The sequence below is a fragment of the Diceros bicornis genome, chromosome 3 (genome assembly GCF_020826845.1).
Source record: "Diceros bicornis minor isolate mBicDic1 chromosome 3, mDicBic1.mat.cur, whole genome shotgun sequence".
Lineage (NCBI taxonomy): Eukaryota > Metazoa > Chordata > Mammalia > Perissodactyla > Rhinocerotidae > Diceros > Diceros bicornis.
This window is the reverse complement of record NC_080742.1, coordinates 72,183,190-72,199,169: the sequence shown is the minus strand read 5'-3', so window position 1 is coordinate 72,199,169 and position 15,980 is coordinate 72,183,190. Positions and strand designations below refer to the sequence as shown.

The window sequence follows — 15,980 nt, the reverse complement described above, 5'->3', positions numbered from 1 at the left end:
GATGGTGATAAGAGCTCAGGAAAAGCAAGAGGTGATTTTCAGGCAGCAGAAGTTGTATTTGTTGAATTTGAAGTTTTTCCCTTTCATCCTGAACTCCTTTTGTAAAAAGGAGTGCTTTTTGCATCTCCCTGACACTGGAGGACACCAACAGAAAACATGATGCTTTTCTTTTCTTTGCTAAAATGATACTTTTTTCAAGGTCTCACTCAAGTTTCCTCTTGTGGATGCAGCTTTTCCTGACCCCTCCAGCCCCCGCTCACTATTCTTTTGTCTGAACTCCCACACTTTGATTGTCTGTGTCTAAGAATTCTCCAGATGCTGTATTATTCACTCAATAATTCAAGTGTATCAGTCTGTCTCCCAACCCAGACTATTAAACTTCTTAAAGCTTCTCTTGTATTCTTGTCCCTCCATCCCCTCTGCCACTGTCACTCTCCACCATGGAGCAGGCCTTACATAATCGCAGAATCATGATGGGGGAGCCAGGTGACCTCTCTGACTTCTGCTTAAAGTTGAAGCCTTAAACTTTTCCAGCAACTTAGGCCTATGAATTAGGACATATCTTGTTGTCCTACATCCTTGTAGTAATTTCCAGCCACTAGTACTATTTCTAACTTCTAACTTCTAATCCAAATTCTAATGAATCTGATTTCCTTCTTCATATTTGGAGACCGTGATCATGTCTTCTCTTAGTGCTATTCACTTCATGAGTGGTGGGACATTGGGGGCGCCTGGGAGTGACATGGCAGAGCTTTGTCATCATCTCCTTCAGCCTCCTCTCCCAAGCTACTCGAAGCTAAACAAATATTCCTAAGTAAGGATCATGCTTGCTCTGTGAACACAGCCTTGAGATAGGTTTTCTAGCTCTCTGCCCATTGCATGCCGCTAGCTTGACTGCAGCAGCCCCTCCTTTGTAGGAAATCAAAAGTTGCTGCTCTCTCCTTTGCCTGCAACCATTCTTAACTCAACTTCAGGTACATCACTGGTGGCATAATCTGGAACGCTGTACCTTGTCGATCAATATCCTTCTCAAAAACTGATCCACAAATAAGCACAATTAAGGGGACAGTATGGTATAGTAGAAAGAACATGGACACTGAAGTCAGATAGGCCTGTTCAAATCTGCCTCTGGGTGACTCTCTCAGCCTCTGTTTTCACCTCTGAAAAGTGGGTTATTACATGGATTAAAGGTAATGTATATAAGGCACCTAGCACACAGTGGGCCCTGAATAAATGATTGTCTATATATTTCCTGTGTTAAATGTCTTGTTAGTTTAGCAAGGAAGCTTATTGTCAGTGATTCTCAATGGTTGGGAGACGTGTGGGTGTGGGTGCATGTGTGTGGGAAGGAGTTGGCCTTCGAGCAGCCTGCAACAGTAGTGAGTAATGAGCCACTGATTCTGCTGAGAGTGGGTCTTGAGTGTGAGCATTGTCAAGTCAGAAAAAAATGCGTATTCTCCACCAAATAGATAAATGTCTTTCTGTCTTCATCCAAGTCATTAATAAAATATTAAACAGGACAAGGCTTATTAATGAACCCTGTGGTATGTCACTAGAAATGCAACTCTGAGTTGGTATCAAATGTTGATGATTATCCAGTAATTTTGGGGTCAGGTTGCTTCAGCAGCTGTCCGTCTCTAAATGAATCCTTACTGTTCAGCTTACATTTGCCTATGTTTTTCACAAAGATCTCCTGATAGATTTATGAAGCAGCTGATTTATTTCTGATTAGTAAAGTGCTAGAATATAGTAGTCTTTATTGAATTTTTCCTCAAAAAGTCCTAACCTTCAAACAAGTAAGCAAAACTTTAGAATCACCAAAGTTATAGAAGTGAGATGGGTGTGGAGAGAGACCCTAAAGGGTAATTACCTTCTTATTAGGTTTTGTTTTTTAATTTAGAATCCAGATAGAAGAAATTTGTTTTAAAGAAACGGTGCAGAAGTGGTCCCTCTGGAAATGTTTACTGTGCAGTCCAGAAGAGTTTTGTACGAAAATCAAATGAAAAGCATTCTTCCCTTCCTTCACATTCTCACTGTTGGAATTTTCGATAGTGCTTGGCACTCTGCAAAGACGTGATACTGCAGTCAGCATAACCCATCTCCTTCTGGGGCTTCAGCTACGTACACATACATTTCTGTTTTCTCTCTCATACCAAGGCACATGCAGAACCCATCCACAAATAAACTCTGGGAATCTTAAGTTTAGCCAAACACTCCTTTGGGTGAATTCCTCAGAATCCATCTGAAAGTTCAGTGGCAGCTCCCTCGTGCAGTGTTGTTTTGTGCAGCTTTAGACACGTGGTTGGAAATTGTTCCCAGTGGTATAAGCAGGACAAAACTCAGTTCCACCAGCAGCCCCAACCAGAATGCTCAGCCATGATTTTATCACTCCAGGTTGTTTTCCATTATCTCAAGGATGATCATAAACCTCAGAAACTAAAAGAAAAATTTAGTCCTTTAATCAAAATTAAAGGAAAAAAAATGCCTCACTGCATTTCGTGTGTGTGTGCTGGGGGGAGAGGTGTGGGTAAGGGGAGTACTGAGCAACCAAAAGAGCTGGGTAATCGGTGATGTAACTTCTCACCAGTGATAAGATCGGGAGGTAGCACTATTTTGAGTTTCATCGTATGTTCATTGCGCTGTCTTTGTTGCGAGGGGAGATCTCCCTCCCTCCTGGTTCCCAACGTGCACTGTAGGTTGACTAGTCTAGGCCGTGAGCTCCTTATAGTTGCTCTAGCACAGCTCCTGGCAATTGGTAGACATTCAATGAATAAAGGAGGGAATGGAAACATGAAGTGTATGATATTTGTCACTCTCCTTACGCCCTCCACAATGGGTGTGATCCCTGGCACATTCATGGAAGGTGCTCTGTAAATGCTAGCTGTGTGAGTGAAATGTATGAGACTGGTGACTGATGTGGCGTTCAGAAGTGGCGTGGGAGTAAAGAAAAGAACAGAGCGAGAATATTGCCATTGCTATTTGAGCATAGCAGTCATTTAAATGAGAATCTGTTTCTTTTAGCTTATTATTTATTTATAAACAAAACAAAACTCTAGTGGGGCATAATTCAGTACTGCCTTATCTAAAGGCAGGAAAAAATAGAAAACAAGATCTTAGTGAAAATGAAATGCTTTAATCAGATTTTAAAGCTTGGGAGAACAATAACCTTGTGAATTATGATTAGTGGAACGGCTTGAGTATGGGTTGCTGATTATGGTAGTTTCATTAAAAATTATTTTTCAAATCCTCTATTGCTTTCTTTTAAAACTTTAATGTCTTTATTGTGCAAATAGTGCAGATAAACCCAAAGAGGGGACAGCTTTTTGTAACCCCAGGTGTGCCTTCTCAATGTTCCTCAGGTTGTGAATGTTGCAGGCGGGGTCTCCTTTCTTGATGTGGTTACTCCCATGGATTATTTTCCTGGATTAAATTTGGAAGGCTATCCTAACAGAGACAGTACAAAATATGCCGAGATCTATGGCATTCCGTCTGCTCACACTTTGTTGCGGGGGACACTGAGATACAAGGTAAGCAGCTATGCTTTACATGAAGCATGTTGTCTGTTTTGATGTAAGTGATGTGTACACTTAATTTTTCTTAGTGATCAGAATAATTAAAATGGTAAACCAGGTTGGAGTCTATTTTCTCAGGACTCTTGATTGAATGTTTTAGGGGACAACTCAAAATGGCTTGAGCAAAAAGGGAATTTTTGACTCATGAGGAGTAGGGGGCAGGTGAAGGGCCAGCTTCAGGTGGAGTGAGATTTGGGGGTCAAGTGACCTCACTGGAACTTGGTTTCTCCTCACCTCTCAGCTCTTCCTTCAAGTATTGGCTGCAGTCTCAGGCTCCACATGGCGGCAGGACAGTGGCAGCAACTCCAGCCTCTTAGGTTCAAATCCAGTGAGAATAAAAAAGAAAATAGTCTCAGCTAAAAATCTAATTTGTGTCTCATTAGCCCCTAAGGTCAGTGGAATAAAGTGTGCCAGTCAGCTTTGGCCTCTGTTTTGTATCCCTGAAGCTGAAGATGAGGTCAGCGTCACTTTCTCCAAAGCAAATCTAAAATGTTTTCACCACAAAATGGAGTGTAGATTCTAGAAGCATAAACACAAATGTTCACTACTCATTTATTAATCACGAGAGAGTAGTTACAAGTATGACCAGATCAAGACAGTCAGTGTAATAATTTTCTAGGGCTGTCATAACAAAACTGGGTGGCGTAAAACAACAGAAATTTATTCTCTTACCATTCAGAAGGCCAGAAATCTGAAATCAAATTGTGGGAGGATTGGTACCTTCTGGAGGCTTTGAGGGAGAAACTGTCCCATGCTTCTCTCCTCACTTCTGGTGGTTGCTGGCAATTCTTGGCATTCTTTAACTAGTAGACACATTGGTCCAATCTCTGCCTCCGTCTCCACATCACCCTTTTGTGTTTGTCTTGCTGTGTCCTCTCTTCTTATGAGGACACCAGTCATTGGATTTAGGACCCACCCTAAATATAGGTTGCTTTCATATCAAGATCCTTAACTAATTATATCTACAAAGATCCAAATGAGGTCATATTCTGAGGTTCTGGGTGGCCATAAATTATGAGGGGGGCAGTACTCAACCCACTACAACCAGCATACCTAAAATATATACATCTCTGGAAATCGGAGATCTGATTTCAGATCTCTCTGCCCTGTGAGATTTCCTGACTAGGGCCAGAGAGGGGATTTGTCTTGTGTGTGTTATCGAGTCTTCACTAATTATCTTTTTTCTGAAAGGTATAAGATGCAGGGGCCTGTCAGTGATAAGCCTTCAATTCCTGTGCATGCTTTCCCCTTCTCTTCTCTGTTCACTGGCTGCCATCTTTGCCTGGAACATTTGCCCCAGATATCTGCCCCAGTCTCCTTTGGCTCCTTCAGGACTTTGTTCTCAGTGAGGCTTTCCATACCATGTTGTCGAAAATCACAGCTCCCTCCTCCAGGACGTTTCCCATCTCCCTTCCCTATATGAGGTAGGCATCGGGAATCAGTGAACACTGGTGGTGTTATTCATGTGTGAAAGGGAATAACTGAAAAAATTAATGTAAGAGCAGAGGTTATTTCCACAGTGTCGGCACATGAAGACTGGCTTCTGGTTTGCCTCATTTCTCCATGTCTAACACCTATTTATTCCTTTTTTTTTTTCTCTTTGGTAAGGAAGATTGGCCCTAAGCTAACATCTATGCCAATTTTCCTCTATTTTGTATGTGGGATGCCGCCACAGCATGGCTTGATGAACAGTGTGTAAGTCCATGCCTAGGATCCGAACCCACAAATCCCAGGCTGCCAAAGTGGAGTGCACAAACTTAACCACTATGCCACAGGGCTGGCCCCCTATTTATTCTTAAAGAGAAGACAACCACTTCATTTCTTACTCTTTAGAGCTTCTATTGCATTTATTGGCACTTAGCATTTATATCCCAGCATTTTTAGTTAGATTTTTATGTATATTTTTCTTGTCTCCTGAAATAGATTTTAAGCTCCCAGAGGGCAGATACCTCTACTCTCATGAATGTGATATTCTCACTGTCCAGGAATCCAGTGAGGTGTCAGTGGTAACATCTGAAGGAGATCTAGGAATATGGATGGTCCACAAGCCTTTAGAAACAGCAGAAATTCTAGTCTGAATTGAAGCCATACCATCCCCAGGTCTGGCAGATTTGTTAATTCTGTCTTCTTCAATTTGTTCTAAGAATATAAGTTTTAACGTTTTTTTCTGTGCAGGGGGGTCCAGGAATAAGGATTTTCTGATAGCTTTAGTTATAGTCTCTTGCCAAATATGTAGACCCAGGAATAGAGGATTTTAAGAGATTTAAGAATTGGATAAAGCTTTCAAGAATGTGTATGGATGAGAGCCATCCCCACAGAACCCCGGACAATGGAAGATGTCACAGTGTTCATATCCATGAGGGCCACCATGCTGAGCAATGTCAGAAACCTTTCAGTAGCTGGAATATTCTTTCTAGTATTGGAGATGAGGCACTATCATCCAAGTATGACAGGGAGACCTCGGCTACTTTCCTGTACCTGCCCATCACCTGCTTGTCCTACCAGACCCAACTTGATATCACCTTCCCATGGGGTCTTCCCTAACTCCATCTCCTTGACTCCCCTCCCCCACATCTATGTGAGCATCTCCTCCTCTGTGCTCCCATAGCTCTGTGTTTACCTCTGTCATAGCACCTATAATATCCTACTGTAGTGTAGTCATCAGTGGTCCTGTAGTTTTGCTTACTGTGTGCCAGGCAGTATCTGTTTCACTTATCTGACCCTTCTGGGTCAGTTTCTGCAGTTTCTGCATGGGTGAGGACTACATTTTTCATCTCTATAGCCTCAGCCGCTAGCACAAGTCTGACACGTGGCCACAGTTTGCTAAATGCTTATTGGTGAATCAATACATACAATAAATTCATTTCTAGAGGTCACCATAAAAATATATTTCTGAGATTAAATAGTTTGGAAATGTCTCGGTGTTGGAGATGTGGGATGAAGGAATCTCTGGCACTTGTCAGATCCTAGAAGCAAGCTGGGGGTATTGCTTTTTTGTTTCTCCTCTTTGTAGCATATTTACATTGGGCTAGAGCAAATAAATGAGAATTCTTTACTTAGTAACCTTTGAACAGTTTGAATAATACAGCCTTTCAGAAATGTGAAAATTACTGGTTGACCACACATTAAATGGCTACAGGAAGTATTTTTTATTTTAATAACTTTATTGCTTTCCAAAATGATTTCCTGCCCTTCTCCTCCTCCTCCTCCTTCTTTTCTTTCTCTCTCTCAGTAATTGCAGCAGCTACAATAAAGTCCCTTATTTTGGTCTTCCCATTTTTCCCCCTGATTTGCTCACAGGGGGAGCATGCTATTATGGTCTTCCTTCGCTTCATTCTCATTCAGAATCTATTCATCCAGTCATTTGTTCTCTTTCAGCACACTGGAATGCTGGATAATGGGGTGAGGGCATGGGGATGAAGGACACACACACACACACACACACACACACACCGCTTTCTGTACCTACAGTACAGCAGCTGAATAGACAATTAATTACGATTTGTGTTAAGCGCCGTGAGAGAGATATATACAAAATGCTACAGAAGTACAGAGAAGAAAGGCGTGCCCACTCATCTAGGGCGTTCGGAAGTTATGCTAAGCTGGGTCTTAAGGGAGGAGTAAACATTTCATAGGTGAGGAATGGTGGCTACCACATTCTAGGCACAAGAGCAGCGTGCACAGAGGCCCAGGTCTCTGGAAGAGCACAGCATGTTTGGGGAATGGTGAATGGTGAGATGGTGATAATGAGTCAGGCTGGAGGGGCGTATTGGGATGGGTTTTATATAATATGCCAAGGACTTAAGACTTGTCCTGTAGACAATGAAGGACCCATGTGGAATTTTTATCAGAGTGATGACATTTTAGAAAAATTTCTCTGATTTTTTTTCCTCCGCCTTAAATGCATTAGGATAGTGGCTCTTGATCAGTAGAATGGATTATCTGCTTTTTGGGGGAATAGTCTTACAAGCTCCTTCTTCCATTATAAGAAAGAGAACAACTGTGCTATTAAATACTATCCTGCTGAACTGAAAGCATAAAACACAAAAGGAAATTTGCCCTTATGCTGCCAGAAAATACCACTCACATGTTATCCAGAAACAGAAGTAAAGACTCAAGTTTTGCAAGGTCTCTTATGTAAAGCAGTGGAAATGTGACACCGCTGATTTTGATTTGAACCTGAAGGTGGTTGCATCCATACAAGCAATACAAATGACTATTTTCAGCCTGATTTCTAAACAAGTTACAAAGATAGATCCCTCTTTTCAAAAAACCTTTTTAGTTTTTTTTCTTTAAAGTGAAAATTTTCATATACTGCTTAATAATTCTTGTTACAGGGATATGCCAAAGCCTTGAATGGATTTGTAAAATTGGGTCTTTTAGACAGGGATACATTCCCTGCCCTTGGACCTGAGGCCAACCCTGTCACCTGGGTGAGTGACTCCAGAATTATACATTGTCTGCTGCTCTTCAGAAATGCCTTCTGAAATGGTCAGATTTGAACTTTGGTTTGGACCAACAAAAGAACCCATTCTGTGGCTTATGCGCAGGAAGATAAACCTTAACCCAAAAGTCCCCTTTCCTTTCACCATATGGGAGGAGAGAGAGAGCATGGAGGCTTACTCACTGGGCCTATTTCCTGCAGCAACTTCTACCACTTGATTGCTCCCTCAGCCCTGGGAAGAAATGGACTTGCTCTCTGCATTGAGCTCTGAGTGGTTACCACTTGTGGTTACCTCTTGTCTAAGTGTTGACCCAGTGACAGGAGCTAAGCTCGGGCCTCCTAAAACTGATAATGCAGGAGAGCTACTGGTGGTATCACAGAACTGGATTCCCAACCCCCGAACCCCATCAGTTTTTTCATTTGGCCATTTGTAACCATGAGTAATTTGAGTTTTCAGTTACTGAGTTTATGCCCATATCTGTGTTGTATTAAATCCTAGGGTCTCAGGGTTGGAAGGGACTTTGGAGGTTTGGAACTGAACGTAAAGTATAACTTGGTCCATTAACTGCCAGGAATTAGCTTGTTACTAGCTGAGCTCCAAGTTGAATTAATGCCCATATTCCAGCAGAAATGCCAGAAATTGATCACAAGGAGAAAAGGATCAATATTGCTAAACTCATTAAGTCTCCCAAAGAAACTTTGGTATTCTTGCTAGCCAGTTGCTTTTAAATTCAGCTTTTTGTATCTCTGAGAGCCTTTCCAAACTAAGTTTTACCTTTCACAAATCTACTCGTTAGACAGGAGTGAATAAATTTCTATAAAGTGAATCTGAGGCTGAAGCAGCTGGATTAGGAAATCTGGTGCAGACATTCTTGAGGCTGGTCCAAATATCTTGTTAGCTACAATCTAGAATGGGGGTTGGCAACCTTTTTTTGTAGAAGACCAGATTGCAAATATATTAGGCTTTATGGGCCTCACAGTCTCTGTCAGACTACTCAATTCTGCCATAGACAATACATAAACAAATGAGCATGGCTGTGTTCCAATAACATGTTTTATTTATAAAACCAGATGGCGAGCTGACTTTGGCCTGTGAACCAGTTTATTGATCCTTAATCTAGAGCATAACTTTTTCCTTGGGAGCCTTTGAAAAAGTCTTGTTCAGAAAGCAGAAAAAGCTGTGACCACTGTTTAAGTGTTCTTCCTTTGAGATTTTATTATCTGCAAGGTCTTTCTCATCTCTTGAACCTACAGAAGAACTCTGGTTGCTACTAGCAACCACAGTAATAAGCTCCTTCCACTTTATCCTGGCCAAAATGGACTGCTGGGGGATGAGGGAGAATGGATGAAAAGTGATGGAGAGGACATGCAAAGGCAGGAAATGTGATGGTAAATATGGTACCATCTGTTTAGTATTGATTTGATGTTATGACCCATTTTTATTGCTGAAATATCATTCTGGAATACCATGCGTTTATTGGTGTGTGGGTGTGAGAACATATATGTATGCACATGTATGTGTTACAATTTACTGTTTCTAATTATTTCTAATTTAAAATTTGAGGTACATTTGAGGTCCAATGTCTTAATAGGATAATTTCTCAACTTATTTTTTATTTTATTAGGAACTTAGAATTTTTATCTTTATTTTTCTAAACAGAAAGAACTCCTCTGTGATCTAGTTGGGATTTCACCCTCCTCCAAGCATGATGTGCTTAAAGAAGCTGTCCTTAAGAAACTAGGAGGAGATGATACTCAGCTGGAGGCTGCTGAATGGTAGGCACCCACCAATCAACTTAGAGAAAAATATTGGATCAATGATTACTTAGTCCTTTCTAGTCAAAGAAAAGTCAAGATAGAACCAAACATTTTACATTGTCTTTGATTAATTTGCTGCTCTAGTGTTGGCTCGTTATAGAGAGATTACCATGTACCATGTTCATGTGGGGATAAAAAGTAGATAAAGAGAGAAATTCAATGGCAATTATAAGTTGGGAAATACTTATTTTGAGACACTTTACTACTCAGTTTCTGAGAAAGGTGAGATATTTTTTCTCTCTTGTAGGAGATTCTCCAAGTCTTCTTCCAACAACTTTAAAACACTTATCCACACAGCTGTGGCACATTATGCTGGTATCCCTAATGTGGGAGAACTCACCTGTAAATTAATCTCATAGAAAGCTTGCAACTGCGTGAATTTACAATGTGTTAGTTCTGCTCCAGGGAGCACTGCCTTGGAGAGTCTGGGGATAATTCTAAAGGTTAAAACGTTACTATTGTTCATTGCTATATTTTGCAATTTAGGAGAGTCCTATAACTTAACTTGGACTGTCATCCTGTGATTCTGCCCTTTCAAGATAAAATCCAAGGAGCTCCCTTCTTCTTCCAAGCGAGAATGTGTATAGGCCTTGAACTAATGCAGCCATCTCTTGTGCTCCTCAGGTTGGGCTTACTTGGGGATGAACAAGTCCCTCCAGCAGAATCTGTTGTGGATGCGCTCTCCAAGCATTTGGTCACGAAACTTTCCTATGGTAGGCTATGGGGTATTAGCTAAACATCCCGGAAGAAGAAGCAGTAGGAATGGAGAAGTCCTATATGAGGGAAAGAGCACTTGGGCTGTTTTTCCAGAGGGAAGAACAAGAGAAATATTAAGTAAGAATGGACTTCAGTAACATAGGAAAGGAAAAAAATATTAGTTTTACTTTTAATTTTTAATGCATTAGGGAAATGTTAAAGGAGCATTTGGGGGAGAAAAGTAGGTGGCCTCTACAGCAGTGCCCTCATGTCCATAGCCAGGCCATGGTGATACCAACCTGGACAGAGGAACGTGATCAGAGTTATAATTTCCTTGAGTTTTTCACTTGTTCTTTGGACTAAAAAGCAGTATAGATAATTGTTTAAGGACCATATATAATGGGAGGGAAAACCTGTGAGAACAGAAGGGCAGGAGCAGAAGGTGAAATACAGTATTGGAGTTGTGATGATAGTAGCATTTAAAAACTTTTGTTTATTTATTTTAAGGCCCTGGAGAGAAAGATATGATTGTGATGAGAGACAGCTTTGGAATCAGACATCCTTCTGGACATCTAGAAAGTAAAACTATTGATCTTGTGGTTTATGGGGATGTCAATGGCTTTTCAGCCATGGCTAAAACTGTGGGGTTACCCACTGCTATGGCGGCCAAGATGTTACTTGATGGTAAGTTCTTTCATTGGAGGACTGAGTCTATCGCCATATCATCTCCAAGTCGTTCAGTGCCTGGACATCAAATAATTACTCTTGAGCATAACAGTGGCATTCACAAAAAGCGAGCTATCTCAGAAGATCCAAGTGCTGGCTAACTGGAGGTGACTGGAGGTCACCTTGTAGTGAGTAAAGAACATGGGCTTTGGAGTTAGACTTGATTTCTGTCCCAGTTCAGTCACAAGATGGCTGAGTGATGGGATGCAAATTACTCAGCATTTCTGAGCCAGGGTTTCCCCATTTTTATTTTTTTTATGTTTATTTATTTATTTGTTTTTGTGAGGAAGATGGGCCCTGAACTAACATCCATGCCCATCTTCCTCTACTTTATATGGAGGAACGCCGCCACAGAATGGCTTGACCAGTGGTGCCTTGGTGCGCACCCAGGATCCAAACCTGTGAACCCTGGGCCACTGAAGTGGAGCATGTGCACTTAACCACTGTGCCACCGGGCCGGCCCCAGAGTTTCTCCATTTTTAATGTGGGGATTGTTATCTCTAATTCACAGAGTTGTCATGACTCTTAAGCGAAATAACACATAAAGGGCCCCCAGAGAATGTTACCTCCCTTCCTTTCTTTCCTTGGTTTTTCATATTTTTGGGGTGGTAACACCGAAATAGCGGAGGATATTCACTTCCAGATCTTCAAGAATATAGGCCATGTTTTATTAATCTTCATATCTCAGCATGTTATCAGTACTTAATAAATATTTTGGACTAAAGGATTCAAATTTCAACTTTCCACTCTCTCCTTAAGGTCACATATACATTCAATAAGTATTAACTCTGAATATAATACCCCATTTGGCCCTTGTGAAAGCATGAGGGGAGAGAAAACATCAAAGTATATAAATGTACAATAATGAGAAAACATATCTATAATAGCATATCAGCTAACATCAAATTAAACCACCTACTTAGTTATTGAGGAACCAGAAGGAAGAAGTATAGTCACGCACTGTGACATTTTGGTCAATGGCAATGGTGGCCCCATTAGATTAGTACCATGTAGCCTAGGTGTGTAGTAGGCTAAACCATCTAGGTTTGTGTGAGTACATTCTATGATCATACAATGATGCCATCACCTAACGACACATTCCTCAGAATGTATCCATTTCGTTAAGCGACATGTGACTGTATTAAGGGATGAGGTCATCATGGCCTTTAGGAAAAGTGCCCAGACTTACAGTTTCAACCATCCTAACAGATACCTGTGCCCAAATAATCAAATTGGTTTTAATTCCTTCTGTTGGTGTTATGCTTTTTTTAAAAAAAAAAAAATAATAACCTCAGCAAATAAAGCAGATTAGTTAGGTTTACATTACCTTTTTACTGTACTTTATTCTGTGTCTTGGCAGTAGTTCATACAGTTAAATGTATGAATTCTGACATTGTTCCTAAGTCCAGCTGTGTTTTCAATCTAAAATTAACACCTTTTCTTTACAGAGTGTTGACTAAGTAATAATTTAGTAGGGGACATTTAAGCAGCTATTTTAAAAATGCTTAGGTCTCCAACAATTCATTGACTCTGAGTTTACTGCTGTATGGAGACTCCTGCTGTGGAAGTTAACCTTTAACACTACCTTTAAAATGGTAATTACAAATTTATTTTATTTCAGGTGAAATTCAAGCTAAAGGTCTGATGGGGCCCTTTTCAAAGGAGATCTATGGACCAATATTGGAACGGATTAAAGCAGAAGGCATTGTATATACTACACAGAGCACAATGAAACCATAATTGAAAATTATATTTTGTTCTTATCTTTCCAGGCAACACAGCTATGGACATTTATGCAATGAACATGCTTGCTAATGTGCTATTTTAGAGCATAATATGTTTTGATTAAGTCAATGCAATGGCATTTTTGAAATATCTATCTCTATTTTAATATGAAACCATTTGAAACAGGAGATGCCAGTAATTACCAGATAACTTTAATAATTCTACCATGTATTTTTTTCCTGTGTATGTAAAAATGATAACGATAGTGCTATTCATTAATTTATTGTGCAACTTTTTTCTTACAAGAATATTTTTTCCTATAATCAGCGGATAATGTTATATCTTTTTAGTAAGAAAAAATTTCCTTAGGCAGCTATATTTTTGTATTTTTCAAATTGATTCACTTAGATTTTAGATTACCTATATACAAACCATTGCAATAATGCTATTTTGTGCTTTGTTTATAAAATTATGATTTATTTAGTAAAGGTCATTTCTTATAGTTTTCTCTTGAGTGTTTGGAAAAGGGAATAGGTAAGATTAAATCACAATCCACATGATCGCCTCATTAGTCACAGCAAAAGCATTTAACAAAATCCAATACCCTTTCATGTTAAAAACACTCATCAAACTAGGAATAGAAGGGGATTTCTTCAACCTGATGTAAAGGATCAATGAAAAACCATAGCTAGCATCATACTTAGTGATGAAAGCCTGAAGGATTTCCCCCTAAGATCAGAAACAAGAGAAGGATGTCTGTTCTTGCCACTTCTATTCAACTTGTACTGGAGGGTCCAGCCAGGGCAATTTGGCAAGAAATGAATGAAACACATCGAGATTGGAAGAGAAGAAGTAAAACTATCTCTGTTTGCCGATGGCATGATCTTAAATGTAGAAAATCCAAAGGAACTCTTAAGAAAACATTAGAACCTAGTAAATGAATTCAGCAAAGTTGCAGGATACAATATTAATATACAAAAATCAATTGTGTTTCTATATAATATCAATGAATGAAATAAAAATGACACTAAGAAAACAGTTCAATTTACAATAGCATGAAAAAGAATAAAACAAGAATAGATTGAGAGTCCAGAAGTAGCCCTCGCTATTTATGGTCAATTGATTTTTGAAAAGGATGCTAAGACAATTCAACAGAGGAAAAGAATCTTTTCATCAAATGGTGCTGGAACAACTGGATATCCACATGCAAAAGAATGAAGTTGGATCCCTACCTTACACCATATCTAAAAGTTAACTCAAAATGGACCAAAGACCTAAATGTGTGAGCAAACACTGTAAAACTTTTAGAAGAAAACATAAGCGTAAATCTTCGTGACCTTGGATTAGGCAATGGTTTCTTAAATAAATAACACCAAAAGCACAAGAAACAGAAGAAAAAAAATAGACAAATTGGAAATCATCAAAATTTAAAACTTTTGTGCTTCTTAGGACACCATCAAGAAAACAAAAAGATAACCCACAGAATGAGAGAAAATTTTGGCAAATCATATATCAAGTAAGGGAGGAATTTGTATTTAGAATACATAAAGAACTATCATAATTCCATAAAAAGACAAATAACCCAGTTTTAAAAAGGGACAAAGGATCTGAGTTGATAGTTATCCAAAGAAGATATACAAAAGGCCAATAAGCACATAAAAAGATGCTCAACATCATTAGCTATCAGGGAAATGCAAATCAAACCAATAATGAGATACCACTTCATATCCACCAGTATAGTTATAATAAAAAATAATAAGAACTGTTGGTGAGGATGTGGAGAAATTGGAACCCTCATAAACTGCTGGTGGTAGTATAAAATGGTGCAGCTGTTTGGGAAAACAGTTTGACAGTTCCCCAAAATGCCATATGACCTAGCAGGTCCACTTTTAGGTATACACCCAAGAGAAATGAAAACATATGTCCACATAAAAACTTGTAAACAAATGTTCATAGCAGCGTTATTTATAATAGCCAAAAGTCAAAATAAGCCATAATATCTATCAACTAATAAATGAATAAACATAATGTGGCATATCCGTACAATGGAATATTACTTGGCAATAAAAAAGAAATGAAGTACTGATACATACTACAACATGGACGAACCTGGAAAATGTTAGCTAAGTGAAAGACGCCAGACACAAAAGACCACATATTTTATGATTTCATTTATTTGAAATGTCCAGACTAGGCAAATCTATGTATCGAAGAAGTAGATTAGTGGTTGCCTTGGGCTGGAGGGTTTGAGGGGAAGTGGGAGTGACTGCCAATGAGTTTGGGGTTTCTTTTTTGGGGTGATAAAAATGTTGTAGAGTTGATTGTGGTAATGGTGTCACAGCTCTGTGAGTATATTAAAAATCAGTAAAGTGTATACTTTGATTTGTGTGCACTGTATGGGATGTGAATTATATCTCAAATTGTTAAAAAAACAAAAGATTAAATTACAAATAAAACTTCTTTTATTTTTGTTCTTTGGGGAAGAAATGTTTCCCTTAGAGATATAAATTAAACACCTGATTGACTTTCATGGCCTGTGTTCATATCCTGGCATATGAAACTAATTCTGCCCTTGAAATACCAAGTATTATATGTGGGGTATATGGCAGTTAAGAAAACATATATGCTATTTGAAAAGGATCAAAGTTGATTAAGGCCTGGTCCCCTCTGCCACAACTAATATATGGAGATCAATAATGTATTAACGAGTAAAGAAATTCTGTTGTGGCAGTTGTTGTTTTTTTTTACAACAATATTGAGTTCAACATACTCCATTAGGAAATACAACTTGTGTCACATTGATACTCCGATCTGGGAAAGCACCCAAATGGAATGGAACTAGGGAACTAGCACCTTGGGTGGAATGTGGAACCTGTTGAGCTCTCAATATAATTAACTGATTTGGGCTTTCTGATAACAATGAGTGATAAAGGGGATATTATTATTATTATTATTATTTTTTTTATTGCAGTAACATTGGTTTAGAATGTTATATAAAT

At 39.2% G+C, this 15,980-nt stretch overlaps 1 protein-coding gene across 2 annotated transcripts in view; it reads left to right on the top strand.

The window, feature by feature from the left end:
- Positions 1–13,428, top strand: part of AASS (aminoadipate-semialdehyde synthase) — a 53,408-nt gene extending 39,980 nt beyond the window's left edge. Inside the window, exons 19-24 of one of the 2 annotated variants that reach the window (XM_058529034.1) lie at positions 3,360–3,527; positions 7,910–8,005; positions 9,677–9,792; positions 10,459–10,547; positions 11,038–11,214; positions 12,878–13,427. In XM_058529034.1, the coding sequence (XP_058385017.1) occupies positions 3,360–3,527; positions 7,910–8,005; positions 9,677–9,792; positions 10,459–10,547; positions 11,038–11,214; positions 12,878–12,996 (765 nt within the window). In that variant the 3' untranslated portion in view covers positions 12,997–13,427. Of the gene's footprint in view, positions 1–3,359; positions 3,528–7,909; positions 8,006–9,676; positions 9,793–10,458; positions 10,548–11,037; positions 11,215–12,877 lie in introns of both variants that reach the window. The other variant, XM_058529036.1, reaches the window with a different exon arrangement.
- The last annotated feature ends 2,552 nt before the right edge of the window (positions 13,429–15,980 follow it).